This window comes from Argentina silus (genome assembly GCF_951799395.1).
Source record: "Argentina silus genome assembly, chromosome: 1".
In the NCBI taxonomy this organism is placed as follows: domain Eukaryota; kingdom Metazoa; phylum Chordata; class Actinopteri; order Argentiniformes; family Argentinidae; genus Argentina; species Argentina silus.
The window spans coordinates 72501-87500 of record NC_139655.1 but is presented as its reverse complement, the minus strand read 5'-3'; the positions used below and the strand labels follow the sequence as shown (position 1 = coordinate 87500).

Genomic DNA, 15000 nt, shown 5'->3' with positions numbered 1-15000 from the left:
ACTGAAAAATACGAGAGTGAGACTACAACATAAAAATTACCTTAAAAAAAAAAAAAAAAAAAGGAATGGGAGAGTGAAGCATTAGTTTCTTCTTTGGGCTCTCCACTCCAAAATCAAACAATGACCATGAGGTTAAAGTAGAGATCCGCAGCTTGTATTTGATGGTATTGGTCTACATGTTGGTTTCACTGTTCGTAAATTACAACACTTTTTATGCATTGCCCCTGTTTCAGAGAGATTTGTCAAATGTCCAAATGAAGCACTCATGTTCGGTGGGGGCTAGCACCTGCTAGGCATCCCCAGGGATAGTGACCTCCGGTGGGGGGGACGGGGGGGCACCTCCCAGGTCTATAACCCAGGGATAGTGACCTCCGGTGGGGGGGGGGGACGTCCGCCTACCTCCTGGTTGTGTTGTAACGTCAGCTCCAGCCTCTCCTTCTCCAGCTGGTTCACCCGCCATCTTGACTCCTCCCACTCAGCCACCCCGTCCCCCTTGTCGCCACGGCAACGCTGGAGCTCGGCCTGCAGGGTGCTGATGACCTGCTTCAACCTGAAGACACACACACACACACACGCACAAACACACACACACACACACACACTTCAGATATGTCCCCTGACCAAATCAAACTAACCTCAATGATTTGATAAATAGGACACAATGATGTTGTATGAAGACAAACCATGTGTGAGTGCTGCCCCTGCAGTCGACTGTATACTGCAGTGTTGGGGAGTTTGTATCCAACCAACCTTTAAGTTTCAAGCGTTTAGAATCCACCTGGAGGTCATTATTATGTGTTTGAATGTGTTGCCTCCTGACCCCCCCCCAACTGTCACTACCTCAGCCCCCCCCCCCCCCCCCCCCCCCCCCAACTGTCACTACCTCAGTATAGTATTATATGTGGTTTAGTATTAAATGTGGTTAACTACTGTAGTGGTTTAGTATTAAATGTGGTTAACTACTGTAGTGGTTTAGTATTATATGTGGTTAACCACTGTAGTGGTTTAGTATTAAATGTGGTTAACTACTGTAGTGGTATATAGTGTATATACTATATACACTACTTCAAGTAGTACCCCCCCCCCCTTGTATCTTGTATATTGTGTAAATGACCATTAACATCTGATTTGGGTTGGCACATACAGACCCAAAGACTGGGCACGTTTTCAGACTATCTACACTAGCAACACAACTAACGAGTTTGTATCTAAGATCTTCTTGGATCTGAGGACGGTAAGCCGTCCGGTCCACCGGGGGATAAACGGCTACTTCCCGTACCTGTTGACCTCCTCCTCCGCCGCCGCGGGTCGCGGGTGTGACGCCCGCAGGGAGGGCTTGGCCTGCCCGCTGTCCTTGCGCCTCGCTCGGTCATGGTGGCGCTGTCGATCCGCAGTGCCTGGCGGCTCGGTCGGCATCACTGACAGAGAGAGTCCGGTTCTTCTGGGTCCCTGCAAGTCGATGGCCGCTGGTTCAGTCAGTCAAAGTTACCGATGGTAACCTTGGAAACCAATGAAGCTAGCGAGCTAACGGTAACGGTCGATCTGTACACGGGCACCACAACAGTTAGCTTAGCTTTAACCATGCAGTCCAACTACGAGCCTGTCCCGACCGGCCAGCAGTACGGTGCAGTACGGTGCAATCCCGGTGCAGTACGGTGCAGTACGGTGCAGTACGGTGCAATCCCGGTGCAGTACGGTGCAATCCCGGTGCAGTACGGTGCAGTACGGTGCAGTACGGTGCAGTCCCGGTGCAGTACGGTGCAGTCCCGGTGCAGTACGGTGCAGTCCCGGTAGGTAGTTAGTTAGGAGGGTGGGTAGGTAGGTAGTTAGTTAGGAGGGAGGGAGGGTGGGTAGGTAGGTAGTTAGTTAGTTAGGAGGGTGGGTAGTTAGTTAGGAGGGTAGGTAGTTAGGAGGGTGGGTAGGTAGTTAGGAGGGAGGGAAGGTAGGTAGGTAGTTAGTTAGGAGGGAGGGAAGGTAGGTAGGTAGTTAGTTAGGAGGGTAGTTAGTTTGGATGGAGGGAAGGTAGGTAGGTAGGTAGTTAGTTAGGAGGGTAGTTAGTTCGGAGGGTAGTTAGTTAGGAGGGTGGGTAGGTAGGTAGTTAGGAGGGTAGGTAGTTAGTTCGGAGGGTAGTTAGTTAGGAGGGTGGGTAGGTAGTTAGTTCGGAGGGTAGTTAGTTCGGAGGGTAGGTAGTTAGTTCGGAGGGTAGGTAGTTAGTTCGGAGGGTAGGTAGGTAGTTCGGAGGGTAGGTAGTTAGTTCGGAGGGTAGGTAGGTAGTTCGGAGGGTAGGTAGTTAGTTCGGAGGGTAGGTAGGTAGTTCGGAGGGTAGGTAGGTAGTTCGGAGGGTAGGTAGTTAGTTCGGAGGGTAGTTAGTTCGGAGGGTAGTTAGGAGGGTAGGTAGGTAGTTCGGAGGGTAGTTAGGAGGGTAGGTAGGTAGTTCGGAGGGTAGTTCGGAGGGTAGTTAGGAGGGTAGGTAGGTAGTCCAGAAGAAAGCGCCGTACTTGAACCTGCCTCCTGTCCTGAAGGCCGTTTGAATCTGACGACCCTTCTGGCCCTCACTTCCTACTTCCTACTCGGCCTCGCGGATTGGCTGAGCCACTCCGTGACGCGTGAAAAGGGGGTTGGGCCAGCGCGCTGACGCCGAGCTAGCTTTAGCCTGAGCTAGCTTCATCCAGGAACCACTCCTCTCCGGTCCAGTCGCAGCACATCGGTACAACCCCTGGAACTGGTAAAGTGTGCAGCTCACAGTGCGGTTTGGAGGATAACGTGGTTTTAAAACACGGTAGAAAAAGCACATTTAGTAAACAGTGAAATTGATGCAGGCGCTGTTGTGTTGTCAGTCTTGGCTGGCTCCTGTAGCGAGCTAGCAAGCTACCGGACAGCTACTGCTAGTTAGCTAGCATCTTTGGAAACAAACTTCGATTCCCTCCCCGGCAGGAGAGGGAGAGGGAGAGGGAGAGGGAGAGGGAGAGGGAGAGGGAGAGGGAGAGGGAGAGGGAGAGGGAGAGGAGAGGAGAGGAGAGGAGAGGAGAGGAGAGGAGAGGAGAGGGCTTTGTAGCGTGCTTGCCCTACATACAGGGTACGGGTAGAAGTTGTCATTTAGCTAACAGCTAATTATTGGGTTGTGAAGCCAACAACTGTGAATTGAACTTGACTGTCTGCTGTTCCTCTGGTAAACTGACTGTTACCTGCCTGTCTGTTGTTACCTGTCTGTTGTTACCTGTCTAGCTGTCCTGTGCTCCAGCCCCAGTAAGTGGCAGCAGCAGAATGCCAGGGAAGGCCCTCGACAGGTTCAAGCCTGGAGACCTGGTGTTTGCCAAGATGAGGGGCTTCCCTCATTGGCCTGCTAGAGTAAGTCTACCTGGTTACCTGTTGATACAGTACACTAGTTACCTTCATGTACACTCACCGAGCACATAATTAGGAACACCTGTACACCTTCTCACGGTGGAGGAACACCTGTACACCTTCTCATGGTGGAGGAACACCTGTACACCTTCTCATGGTGGAGGAACACCTGGACACCTTCTCATGGTGGAGGAACACCTGTACACCTTCTCATGATGGAGGAACACCTGTACACCTTCTCATGGTGGAGGTGGTGGAACACCTGGACACCTTCTCATGGTGGAGGTGGTGGAACGGTGTGGGGGATGTTTTCTTGGCACACTTTGGGCCTGTTAATACCAATCAATCATCTCTTGAATGCCACAGCCTATTTGAGTGTTGTTGCTGACCATGTGCATCCCTTCATGGCCACAATTGACCCATCTTCTAATGGCTCCTTCCAGCATGATAATGCACCATGTCACAAAGCAAAAGGCGTCTCAAACTGGTTTCATGAACATGACAATGAGTTCAGTGTTCTTCAGTGGCCTTCCCAGTCACCGGATCTGAATCCAGTAGAACACCTTTGAGATGTGGTAAAACGGGAGATTCACAGCTTGAAAGTGAACCTGAAAAATGTGCAGGAATTGCGTGATGCAATCATGTCATCATTAGTATAGTGTTGTAATAAAGGGAGTATTACCTAGTATTAGTATAGTGTTGTAATAAAGGGAGTATTACCCAGTATTAGTATAGTGTTGTAATAAAGTGCTCGGTGAGTGTACTTATTTACAGAGCCTGGACTGAAAGAAAGACGGTGTTATTCAAAGGTGTGTGTGTGTGTGTGTGTGTGTGTGTGTGTGTGTGTGTCTCAGATTGGCAGGTTGGATGAGTATTCGAAGAAGAAGGTGCCAGTGTTCTTCTTTGGAACCCACCAGATGTAAGAACCAATCATGAAGACTTTATCTGACAGCAAGGCTCCTATTGGATATGTGTTTATAGAAGGATGATGCTGTTGTTCTCTCTCTCCCTCTCTCTCTCCCTCTGTCTCTCTTTTCTTTTTCTCCCCCCCCCCCCGTCTCCCTCCCTCCTACACAGAGGATTCCTGCCCCCTGAGAACATTGTGCCCTTCGTTGGGAACAAGGGCAGGTATGGGAAAGGAGTGAGGATCCGAGGCTTCTCGGAGGGGATGTGGGAAATTGAGAACACACCCAAAGTAGCCAGCAAACAGAAGGCAAGAACACACACCTTCACCTCCCTCTGAAACCATGTCTGCTAGTAGAACACACACACACACACACACACACACACACACACACACACACACACACACACACACACACACACACACAGATACATAGGTCCAGAGACTAGTAGCTACATCTCTTGGGTAGAAACTCAAATTCAGATTGACAGACAGGAGTTTGTTTGTGTGTGTGTGTGTGTGTGTGTGTTCCTAGACCTCCCAGACCGCCACGCCAGCCAAGAGGAGCCCTGAGAAAGGCCAGACGCCCCAGGAGAAGACGGACCAGCCTGGGGTGTGTGGCTGGAGCAACACTGTGTATTACACACTGTGTGTGTGATAGAGTCTATATGGAATATACAGTATATCTTACTGACACCTGGTCTGGTTCACCCTCTCTCCTCAGAGCCCTGGAGGTAAACAACAACAACACATGGACACGTCAGGCAAACCAACAGCAGCCAACGCGTTGAGCCTTCCTGGTAAACAACAGCTCCCTGCTGCTAGCTTCAAACTGAAGTATACACTCCTTCACTCCCTTCTCTGAAGTATACACCCCTTCACTCCCTTCTCTGAAGTATACACTCCTTCACTCCCTTCTCTGAAGTATACACTCCTTCACTCCCTTCTCTGAAGTATACACTCCTTCACTCCCTTCTCTGAAGTATACACTCCTTCACTCCCTTCTCTGAAGTATACACTCCTTCACTCTCCCTCATGCATTTGAAAGGTATGAACTGGTGTAACTAATATGGTGTAAACTCTCTCACATGTACTTACACCAGGGGAGGCTGGGGGAGGTAGAACACCAGGGGAGGCTGGGGGAGGTAGAACACCAGGGGAGGCTGGGGGAGGTAGAACACCAGGGGAGGCTGGGGGAGGTAGAACACCAGGGGAGGCTGGGGGAGGTAGAACACCAGGGGAGGCTGGGGGAGGTAGAACACCAGGGGAGGCTGGGGGAGGTAGAACACCAGGGGAGGCTGGGGGAGGTAGAACACCAGGGGAGGCTGGGGGAGGTAGAACACCAGGGGAGGCTGGGGGAGGTAGAACACCAGGGGAGGCTGGGGGAGGTAGAACACCAGGGGAGGCTGGGGGCGGTAGAACACCAGGGGAGGCTGGGGGAGGTAGAACACCAGGGGAGGCTGGGGGAGGTAGAACACCAGGGGAGGCTGGGGGCGGTAGAACACCAGGGGAGGCTGGAGGAGGTAGAACACCAGGAGAAGCTGGGGGAGGTAGAACACCAGGGGAGGCTGGGGGAGGTAGAAATCGGAGGACGGGCTCATTGTAATGCATGGAATGGAATGAGGAATGGTATCAAACACGTGTGCATTACAGCCCTTCCTCTGATTTCTGCTTCCACCAATCCTTCTGCTTTTAAATCGGGGGGGGGGGGGAGGGAGGGGAGGGAGAGAGGGTGAGAGGGAGAAGGGTGGTGAATGGGACTGATGTGACCTGGTGGTTCTGCTCTATTCTGCCCCCTACAGGAGCTGAGAGGAAACGCACACGTCCCTCGACCACGAAGAGCCGCGGAGATGAGAGGACGGCAGAGGAGGGAGAGGAAGAGGAGGAGAGGAAAGGAGTGAAGAGGAAAAGGGAGGAAGAGGGGGAGAAGGAGGGGAGCAGGAAGAAACAGGATGGCACTGCGGATGAAAAGAAAGAAGCAGTAACCAAGAAAAGGAAGGACATTGTAGAGGAAGAGAAGGATGGCCAAGCTGAGAAGATGGAGGAGAAGAAGAAGGGAGAAGAGAGGGACGAGAGGAAGGTGTTGGAGCTGAAGACGGCCAAAGAGAGCAGCTCTGATGAGGAGGTAACTTCCTCTCCATCCTCCTTGTTACAACCCACACACACACCACACACACGCACACACACACACACACCACACACACACACTCCACACACTCACTCCACACACACACACTCACACACACACACACACTCCACACACACACTCACACTCCACACACACACTCCACACACACTCACACTCCACACACACACTCCACACACACTCCACACTCACTCCACACACTCCACACACTCCACACACACTCACACTCCACACACACACACTCACACACACACACACACTCCACACACTCCACACACACACTCCACACACACACTCACACTCCACACACACACTCACACTCCACACACACACACACTCACACACACACACTCCACACACTCCACACACACACTCCACACACACACTCACACTCCACACTCACACTCCACACTCACACTCCACACTCACACTCCACACTCACACTCCACACACTCCACACACACACTCCACACACACACTCACACTCCACACACACTCCACACACACACTCCACACTCACACACTCCACACTCACACACTCCACACACACACACACACTCACACTCCACACACACACACTCCACACACACTCACACACACAGACTCCACACACACACACACACACTCATACACACACTCACACACACACTCACACACACACTCCACACACTCCACTCACACACACACACACACTCCACACACACACTCCACACACACACACTCCACACACACACTCCACACACACACTCCACACATTCACACACACACTCCACACACACACTCCATTCACACACACACACACACTCCACACACTCACACACACACCCACACACTCACACACTCCACACACTCACACACTCCACACACACACTCCACACACACACACACTCCACACACTCACACACACACTGTTACAACCCAGCTCGCTTTCTTTCTCTAGGGGAAAGGGAAGCAACATAGAACCAGATGGATTTGGTAAATTAAAGTTATTTTATTAACAAGGAACTTAGAAAGTATTTTTTTAAGGTAAAAATGGTAACAATACAAGAGGCAAAACTACAAAGGAAAAAGGGCCTGTGGGTGCTGTTCAAATCAAACAAACAAATAGAACCAAAAGAGAATATAAAAAAAATATAGATATATATCTCTAACTAAATCTTTATTTAAACAAAACCGAAGCGAAAATATAACCTCACTGTCCTTCTACAGCGGTCAAAACTTAAATACATTCAAAACAGCCACCTCTGCTCCTCGTGGGTCCAAAGACAAGAATCCACGATGTGTGAAAATCTATACCAATATTAAATCTATACCAATACTAAACCTGTACCAATATTAAATCTATACCAATACTAAACCTGTACCAATACTAAACCTGTACCAATACTAAACCTGTACCAATACTAAACCTGTAGCAATATTAAACCTGTACCAATACTAAACCTGTAGCAATACTAAACCTGTACCAATACTAAACCTGTACCAATACTAAATCTATACCAATATTAAACCTGTACCAATACTAAATCTATACCAATATTAAACCTGTACCAATACTAAATCTATACCAATATTAAACCTGTACCAATACTAAACATGTACCAATACTAAATCTATACCAATATTAAACCTGTACCAATACTAAACATGTACCAATATTAAACCTGTACCAATACTAAACCTGTACCAATACTAAACCTATACCAATATTAAACCTGTACCAATACTAAACCTGTACCAATACTAAACCTATACCAATACTAAACCTATACCAATATTAAACCTATACCAATACTAAACCTGTACCAATACTAAACCTGTACCAATACTAAACCTGTACCAATACTAAACCTGTACCAATACTAAACCTATACCTGGCCCGGTTCTCGAAACAATAATCTAGTGTCTCGTTCACAACACACATCACGAACCCAATCATCCAACATAGGATGTCTACTAACAGTCTCAGAAGGGAACAACACCACCCAACCCCCTGACTGACTCAGAAGGGAACAACACCACCCAACCCCCCGACTGACTCAGAAGGGAACAACACCACCCAACCCCCCGACTGACTCAGAAGGGAACAACACCACCCAACCCCCCGACTGACTCAGAAGGGAACAACACCACCCAACCCCCTGACTGACTCAGAAGGGAACAACACCACCCAACCCCCTGACTGACTCAGAAGGGAACAACACCACCCAACCCCCTGACTGACTCAGAAGGGAACAACACCACCCAACCCCCTGACTGACTCAGAAGGGAACAACACCGCCCAACCCCCCGACTGACTCAGAAGGGAACAACACCACCCAGCCCCCCGACTGACTCAGAAGGGAACAACACCACCCAGCCCCCCGACTGACTCAGAAGGGAACAACACCACCCAGCCCCCCGACTGACTCAGAAGGGAACAACACCACCCAGCCCCCCGACTGACTCAGAAGGGAACAACACCACCCAACCCCCCGACTGACTCAGAAGGGAACAACACCACCCAGCCCCCTGACTGACTCAGAAGGGAACGGGTCAACACCACCCAGCCCCCCGACTGACTCAGAAGGGAACGGGTCAACACCACCCAACCCCCCGACTGACTCAGAAGGGAACAACACCACCCAACCCCCCGACTGACTCAGAAGGGAACGGGTCAACACCACCCAACCCCCCGACTGTCTCAGAAGGGAACGGGTCAACACCACCCAACCCCCCGACTGACTCAGAAGGGAACGGGTCAACACCACCCAACCCCCCGACTGACTCAGAAGGGAACAACACCACCCAACCCCCCGACTGACTCAGAAGGGAACGGGTCAACACCACCCAACCCCCCGACTGACTCAGAAGGGAACAACACCACCCAGCCCCCCGACTGACTCAGAAGGGAACGGGTCAACACCACCCAACCCCCCGACTGTCTCAGAAGGGAACGGGTCAACACCACCCAACCCCCCGACTGTCTCAGAAGGGAACGGGTCAACACCACCCAACCCCCTGACTGACTCAGAAGGGAACGGGTCAACACCACCCAACCCCCCGACTGACTCAGAAGGGAACGGGTCAACACCACCCAACCCCCCGATTGACTCAGAAGGGAACAACACCACCCAGCCCCCCGACTGACTCAGAAGGGAACGGGTCAACACCACCCAACCCCCCGACTATCTCAGAAGGGAACGGGTCAACACCACCCAACCCCCCGACTGTCTCAGAAGGGAACAACACCACCCAGCCCCCCGACTGACTCAGAAGGGAACGGGTCAACACCACCCAACCCCCCGACTGACGAGCTGGCCCAACTTTTATGCTCCTGGCGCCCGGTCCCGATAGGTGCGCTGGACAAAATGATCGCACCAATCAGGATCCCTGATGATGCCAACCAGGAAGTGGGCGGAGCCTCTGAGCCCTGGAGCACACAGCCTGCTTGACAACAAAGAGCAAAAGAGACGGACACGGGCAGGCATCAAACACTCCTCCTCCTCCTCCTCCTCTCCTCTCCTCCTCCTCTCCTCCTCCTTCCCTCCCATGTGTGCTCTCGTCCAACCAACCAAAAGTTCTAAACGTGTGTGTGTGTGTGTGTGTGTGTGTGTGTGTGTGTGTGTGTGTGTGTGAGAGCAGAAGCAGCATCGTCTGGCAGCCAGGAGAGAGAGCGTCCTCAGGTCTCTACAGGGTCTCCTCACGAGAGGGAAGAACACCAGAACTGCCAGCACTCAGTGAGCGCGCACACACACACACACACACACACACACACACACCAGAACTACCAGCACTCAGTAGACACACACACACACACACACACACACACACACACACCAGAACTACCAGCACTCAGTAGACACACACACACACACTCAGTATGACCTAGGGTGGCAGGGTATGAATGTAATGATCTCTTCTCATTTCAGCAAAACTGGAACCAGTGGAAAGAAAACGGACACAAAGAAGACTGATGGGAAGAAAAGAGAAGACAAGAAAACTCCCAGTAAGAAAACAGAAGATCAAACGACACCCAGTAGTAAGAAAACAGGAGAGATGAAGACAGGAGGGAAGAAAGAAGAGAGTAAGGAAACAGTTGGAGAGAAATTAGAGAGCAAGAAGAGCGAGAGTAAGACACCACAAAAGAAGAAGGGAGGAAGTCTGAAAACAGAAGGAAAGAAGACTGAAGAAAAGATAGAAAGTGACAAGAAGGACAAGAAAACAGAGGATGAGAAAATGGAAAGCAAGAAAATAGAGCATAAGAAAACAGAGGACAAGAAAGTGGAAAACAAAAAAATAGAGGACAAGAAAGTGGAAAACAAGAAATTAGAAAGCAAGAAAACAGAGGATAAGAAAACAGAGGACAAGAAAGTGGAAAGCAAGAAAACAAAGGATAAGAAAACAGAGGACAAGAAAGTGGAAAACAAGAAAATAGAGGATAAGAAAGAAAGCAAGAAAATAGAGGATAAGAAAACAGCGGACAAGAAAGTGGAAAACAAGAAATTAGAAAGCAAGAAAACAGACAAGAAAGTGGAAAACAAGAAATTAGAAAGCAAGAAAACAGAGGATGAGAAAGTAGAAAGCAAGAAAACAAAGGATAAGAAAACAGAGGACAAGAAAGTGGAAAACAAGAAAATAGAGGATAAGAAAGAAAGCAAGAAAATAGAGGATAAGAAAACAGCGGACAAGAAAGTGGAAAACAAGAAATTAGAAAGCAAGAAAACAGAGGACAAGAAAGTGGAAAACAAGAAATTAGAAAGCAAGAAAACAGAGGATGAGAAAGTAGAAAGCAAGAAAACAAAGGATAAGAAAACAGAGGACAAGAAAGTGGAAAACAAGAAATTAGAAAGCAAGAAAACAGAGGATGAGAAAGTGGAAAACAAGAAATTAGAAAGCAAGGAAACAGAAGACAAGAAAGTGGAAAACAAGAAATTAGAAAGCAAGAAAACAGAGGATGAGAAAGTGGAAAACAAGAAATTAGAAAGCAAGAAAACAGAGGACAAGAAAGTGGAAAGCAAGAAAATAGAGGATAAGAATACAGAGGACAAGAAAGTGGAAAACAAGAAAATAGAGGATAAGAAAGAAAGCAAGAAGACAGAGGATGAGAAAACAGCGGACAAGAAAGTGGAAAGCAAAAAAATAGAAGAAAAGAAGAGTGAGGGACAGAAAACCACGGAAGAGAGAATGGAGCAGAAGTTGAACAGGAAGTTGGAGTGTCTGCCTGTGGTGGAAATACGACTGAGAAAAGAGGATGTCAGAACCCTGCAGTGAGTCACTGAAACAATGAGCTGTCTGCCTGTCTGTCTGTCTGCCTGCCTGCCTGTCTGTCTGTCTGTGTGTGTGTCTCTGCCTGCCGGTCTGTCTCTGTCTGCCTGTCTGTCTCTCTGTCTGTCTGTGTGTCTCTCTGTGTGTGTCTGTCTGTGTCTGCCTGCCTGTGTGTGTGTGTGTGTGTGTGTGTGTGTGTCTCTGTCTCTGTCTCTGTCTCTGTCTCTGTGTGAGTGAGTGAAAGAAACAATGATGTGTGTGTGTGTGTGTGTGTGTGTGTGTCCACCAGGAGAGCTGTAGAGGACCAGAAGATGAGTGTGTGTCTGCAGAAGACCACAGAGTCTCTGACGCTGACAGACTCCACCCTCCACAGGATCCACGGAGACATCAGAATCTCTCTGAAGATGGACAACCCTGTAAGACACACACAGACTCACACTCGTACACAGACAGACTCACACACACACTCGTACACAGACAGACACACACACCCACACTCTCACACACACACACTCTTACAGACAGACAGACAGATGTAAAGCTGTGTGTGTGTGTGTGTGTGTGTGTGTGTGTGTGTGTGTGTGTGGATCAGGACGTCAGTAAGTGTCTGGTGGCTCTGGACGAGCTCAGCATGGTGTTGGTGACGGCTCAACACGTCCAGAGACACAGTGAACTCATCACCACCCTCAGGAAGGTAACACACACACACACACCACAGTGAACTCATCACCACCCTCAGGAAGGTAACACACACACACACACCACAGTGAACTCATCACCACCCTCAGGAAGGTAACACACACACACACACACACACACACACACCACAGTGATGCATACTGTGCAGACACACACACACACGTAACCTACACACACACCACATAATGATACATACACCACTGTGTGTGTGTGTGTGTGTGTGTGTGTGTGTGTGTGTGTGTGTGTGTGTGTCAGATGCGTCGTTTCAGCGGTAGCCAGGCGGTGAGGGACAAAGCGTCCATGCTCTACAACCGCTTCAAGAGCGCCTTCCTATTGGACGAGAGAGATGATGTCATCAGGCCGGAGCTCCTCCAGTCTCTGCTGGAGGAGAAGGAGAGGGAGGAGGGGGAACGAGTGGAGAGAGGGAAGGAGAAACAGAGGAGGAGAGAGGAGGTGCTGGGGGAGGTACGCAGGAGGATGGGACAGGTGGAGGAGGGGCGGAAGAGAGGAGAGGAGGAGGAGGGGAGGTGAGGTCAGACTACAGGTGGAGGAGGAGGAGGAGGAGGAGGGGAGGTGAGGTCAGACTACAGGAGGAGGAGGAGGGGAGGTGAGGTCAGACTACAGGTGGAGGACGAGAGGAGAGGAAGTCTCACGGACAGAGGAAGGGGAAGAAGGAGGAAGAGGAGGTGAGAACGAGGGAAGAAGAGAAGCTACGCCCCCCCCCCTCGTCCAGGTGCTAGAGACTTGTCTCCATGTTGATTGTAGTTTTATAGTGTTGTGGTTGTAGTTTTATAGTGTTGTTGTTGTTTACCAACCAGATGTTTTGTGTAAATAGGTTTTTTTTGTTTTGTTTTTTCTCCCATTCCATGTGTGTGGTTGCCAGGGCGACTGCCTTATCTGGAGCGTCTGTTCTGAAGCTGTTCTGTAACCGACGGCAACGCTCCCCCCGCACTTTGTACTGTCTGGTTGTGTTCCCGCAGCTCTGATGATGTCATTGGGTCATGTGGCTGTCTGGGCGTCCATCTTTAGAAGGTGTTTTTAGTTTGTCGTTGACCTGTTGTGTTAAAGGTTATACAGCATACTGAACCTGTCCCAGCCTGTTACAACCTGTCCCAGCCTGTTACAACGTGTTGTAGCCTGTCACATCGTGTTGTAGCCTGTTACAACGTGTTATAGCCTGTTACATCATGCTATAGCCTGTTACAACGTGTTATAACATTGTAACAGGTTATAATCGTATGTTAAAACTGTAAGGCAGGCTATAAGATGTTATAACACATTGTAACAGACTGTAACATGTTATAACAGGTTCATCTCATATAAATAAAAACATGTTTTTTTTATTTGAACTCTTGGCTCTTTTCTACTCAACTTTATTGACGTGATATGTCTTAACACACACGCACACACACACACACCATACAGCACAGGCCTACACACACACACGCCATACAGCACAGGCCTACACACACACACACACACCATACAGCACAGGCCTACACACACACACACACACACCATACAGCACAGGCCTACACACACACACACCATACAGCACAGGCCTTCACACACACACACACCATACAGCACAGGCCTACACACACACACACCATACAGCACAGGCCTACACACCATACAGCACAGGCCTACACACACACACCATACAGCACAGGCTACACACACACACACACCATACAGCACAGGCTACACACACACACAACATACAGCACAGGCCTACACACACACACACACCATATAGCACAGGCTACACACACACACACACCATAGGCCTACACACACACACTCACACACCATATAGCACAGGCTACACACACACACACACACACCATATAGCACGGGCTACACACACACACACACACACCATATAGCAAAGGCTACACACACACACACACACACCATACAGCACAGGCCTACACACACACACACACCATACAACACAGGCCTTCACACACACACACACACACACACCATACAGCACAGGCTACACACACACACACACCATACAACACAAGCCTTCACACACACACACACACACACACACACACACCATACAGCACAGGCTACACACACACACACACACACCATACAGCACAGGCTACACACACACACACACACACACACCATACAACACAAGCCTTCACACACACACACACACACACCATACAACACAAGCCTTCACACACACACACACACACACACACACCATACAGCACAGGCTACACACACACACACACACACACCATACAACACAAGCCTTCACACACACACACATATCATACAGCACAGGCTACACACACACACACACACACACACACACACCATACAGCACAGGCTACACACACACACACACACCATACAGCACAGGCTACACACACACACACACACACACACACACCATACAACACAAGCCTTCACACACACACACACACACCATACAGCACAGGCTACACACACACACACACCATACAGCACAGGCTACACACACACACACACACACACACACACACACACACACCATACAGCACAGGCCTTCACACACACACACACACACACACACCATACAGCACAGGCTACACTCACACACACACACACCATACAGCACAGGCCTTCACACACACACACACACACCATACAGCAC

At 49.6% G+C, this 15000-nt stretch overlaps 2 protein-coding genes across 3 annotated transcripts in view; one reads left to right on the top strand and one right to left on the bottom strand.

The window, feature by feature from the left end:
* Positions 1-1553, bottom strand: part of ccdc171 (coiled-coil domain containing 171) — a 35548-nt gene extending 33995 nt beyond the window's left edge. Inside the window, 2 exon segments of the mRNA XM_083680441.1 lie at positions 400-550; positions 1280-1553. Of these exon segments, the coding sequence (XP_083536567.1) occupies positions 400-550; positions 1280-1416 (288 nt within the window). The 5' untranslated portion in view covers positions 1417-1553.
* Positions 1554-2618: 1065 nt separating this feature from the next.
* On the top strand, positions 2619-13690 carry LOC310807729 (uncharacterized protein). Of its 2 annotated transcripts, XM_083674310.1 has the most exons (13): positions 2619-2725; positions 3226-3348; positions 4200-4264; positions 4423-4558; positions 4785-4862; positions 4974-5049; positions 6052-6374; positions 10020-10114; positions 10307-11644; positions 11932-12058; positions 12235-12336; positions 12597-12806; positions 13225-13690. In XM_083674310.1, the coding sequence occupies exons 2-13, from the start codon at positions 3265-3267 to the stop codon at positions 13267-13269; spliced, it is 2679 nt and encodes an 892-aa protein (XP_083530436.1). In that variant the 5' UTR covers positions 2619-2725; positions 3226-3264; the 3' UTR covers positions 13270-13690. The 2 variants fall into 2 exon arrangements, 1 of the variants encoding a protein (XP_083530436.1); XR_014554332.1 differs by lacking the exon at positions 13225-13690 and having other exon boundaries at positions 12235-12434; positions 12597-12729.
* The last annotated feature ends 1310 nt before the right edge of the window (positions 13691-15000 follow it).

Coding starts and splice junctions, on each gene's coding strand:
- LOC310807729 (XM_083674310.1), top strand. CDS start 3,265: ATGCCAGGGAAGGCCCTCGACAGGTTCAAGCCTGGAGACCTGGTGTTT. Junction 4,559..4,784: donor AAGTAGCCAGCAAACAGAAG/GCAAGAACACAC, acceptor GTGTGTTCCTAG/ACCTCCCAGACCGCCACGCC. Junction 12,807..13,224: donor GAGAGGAGGTGCTGGGGGAG/GTACGCAGGAGG, acceptor TGTGGTTGCCAG/GGCGACTGCCTTATCTGGAG.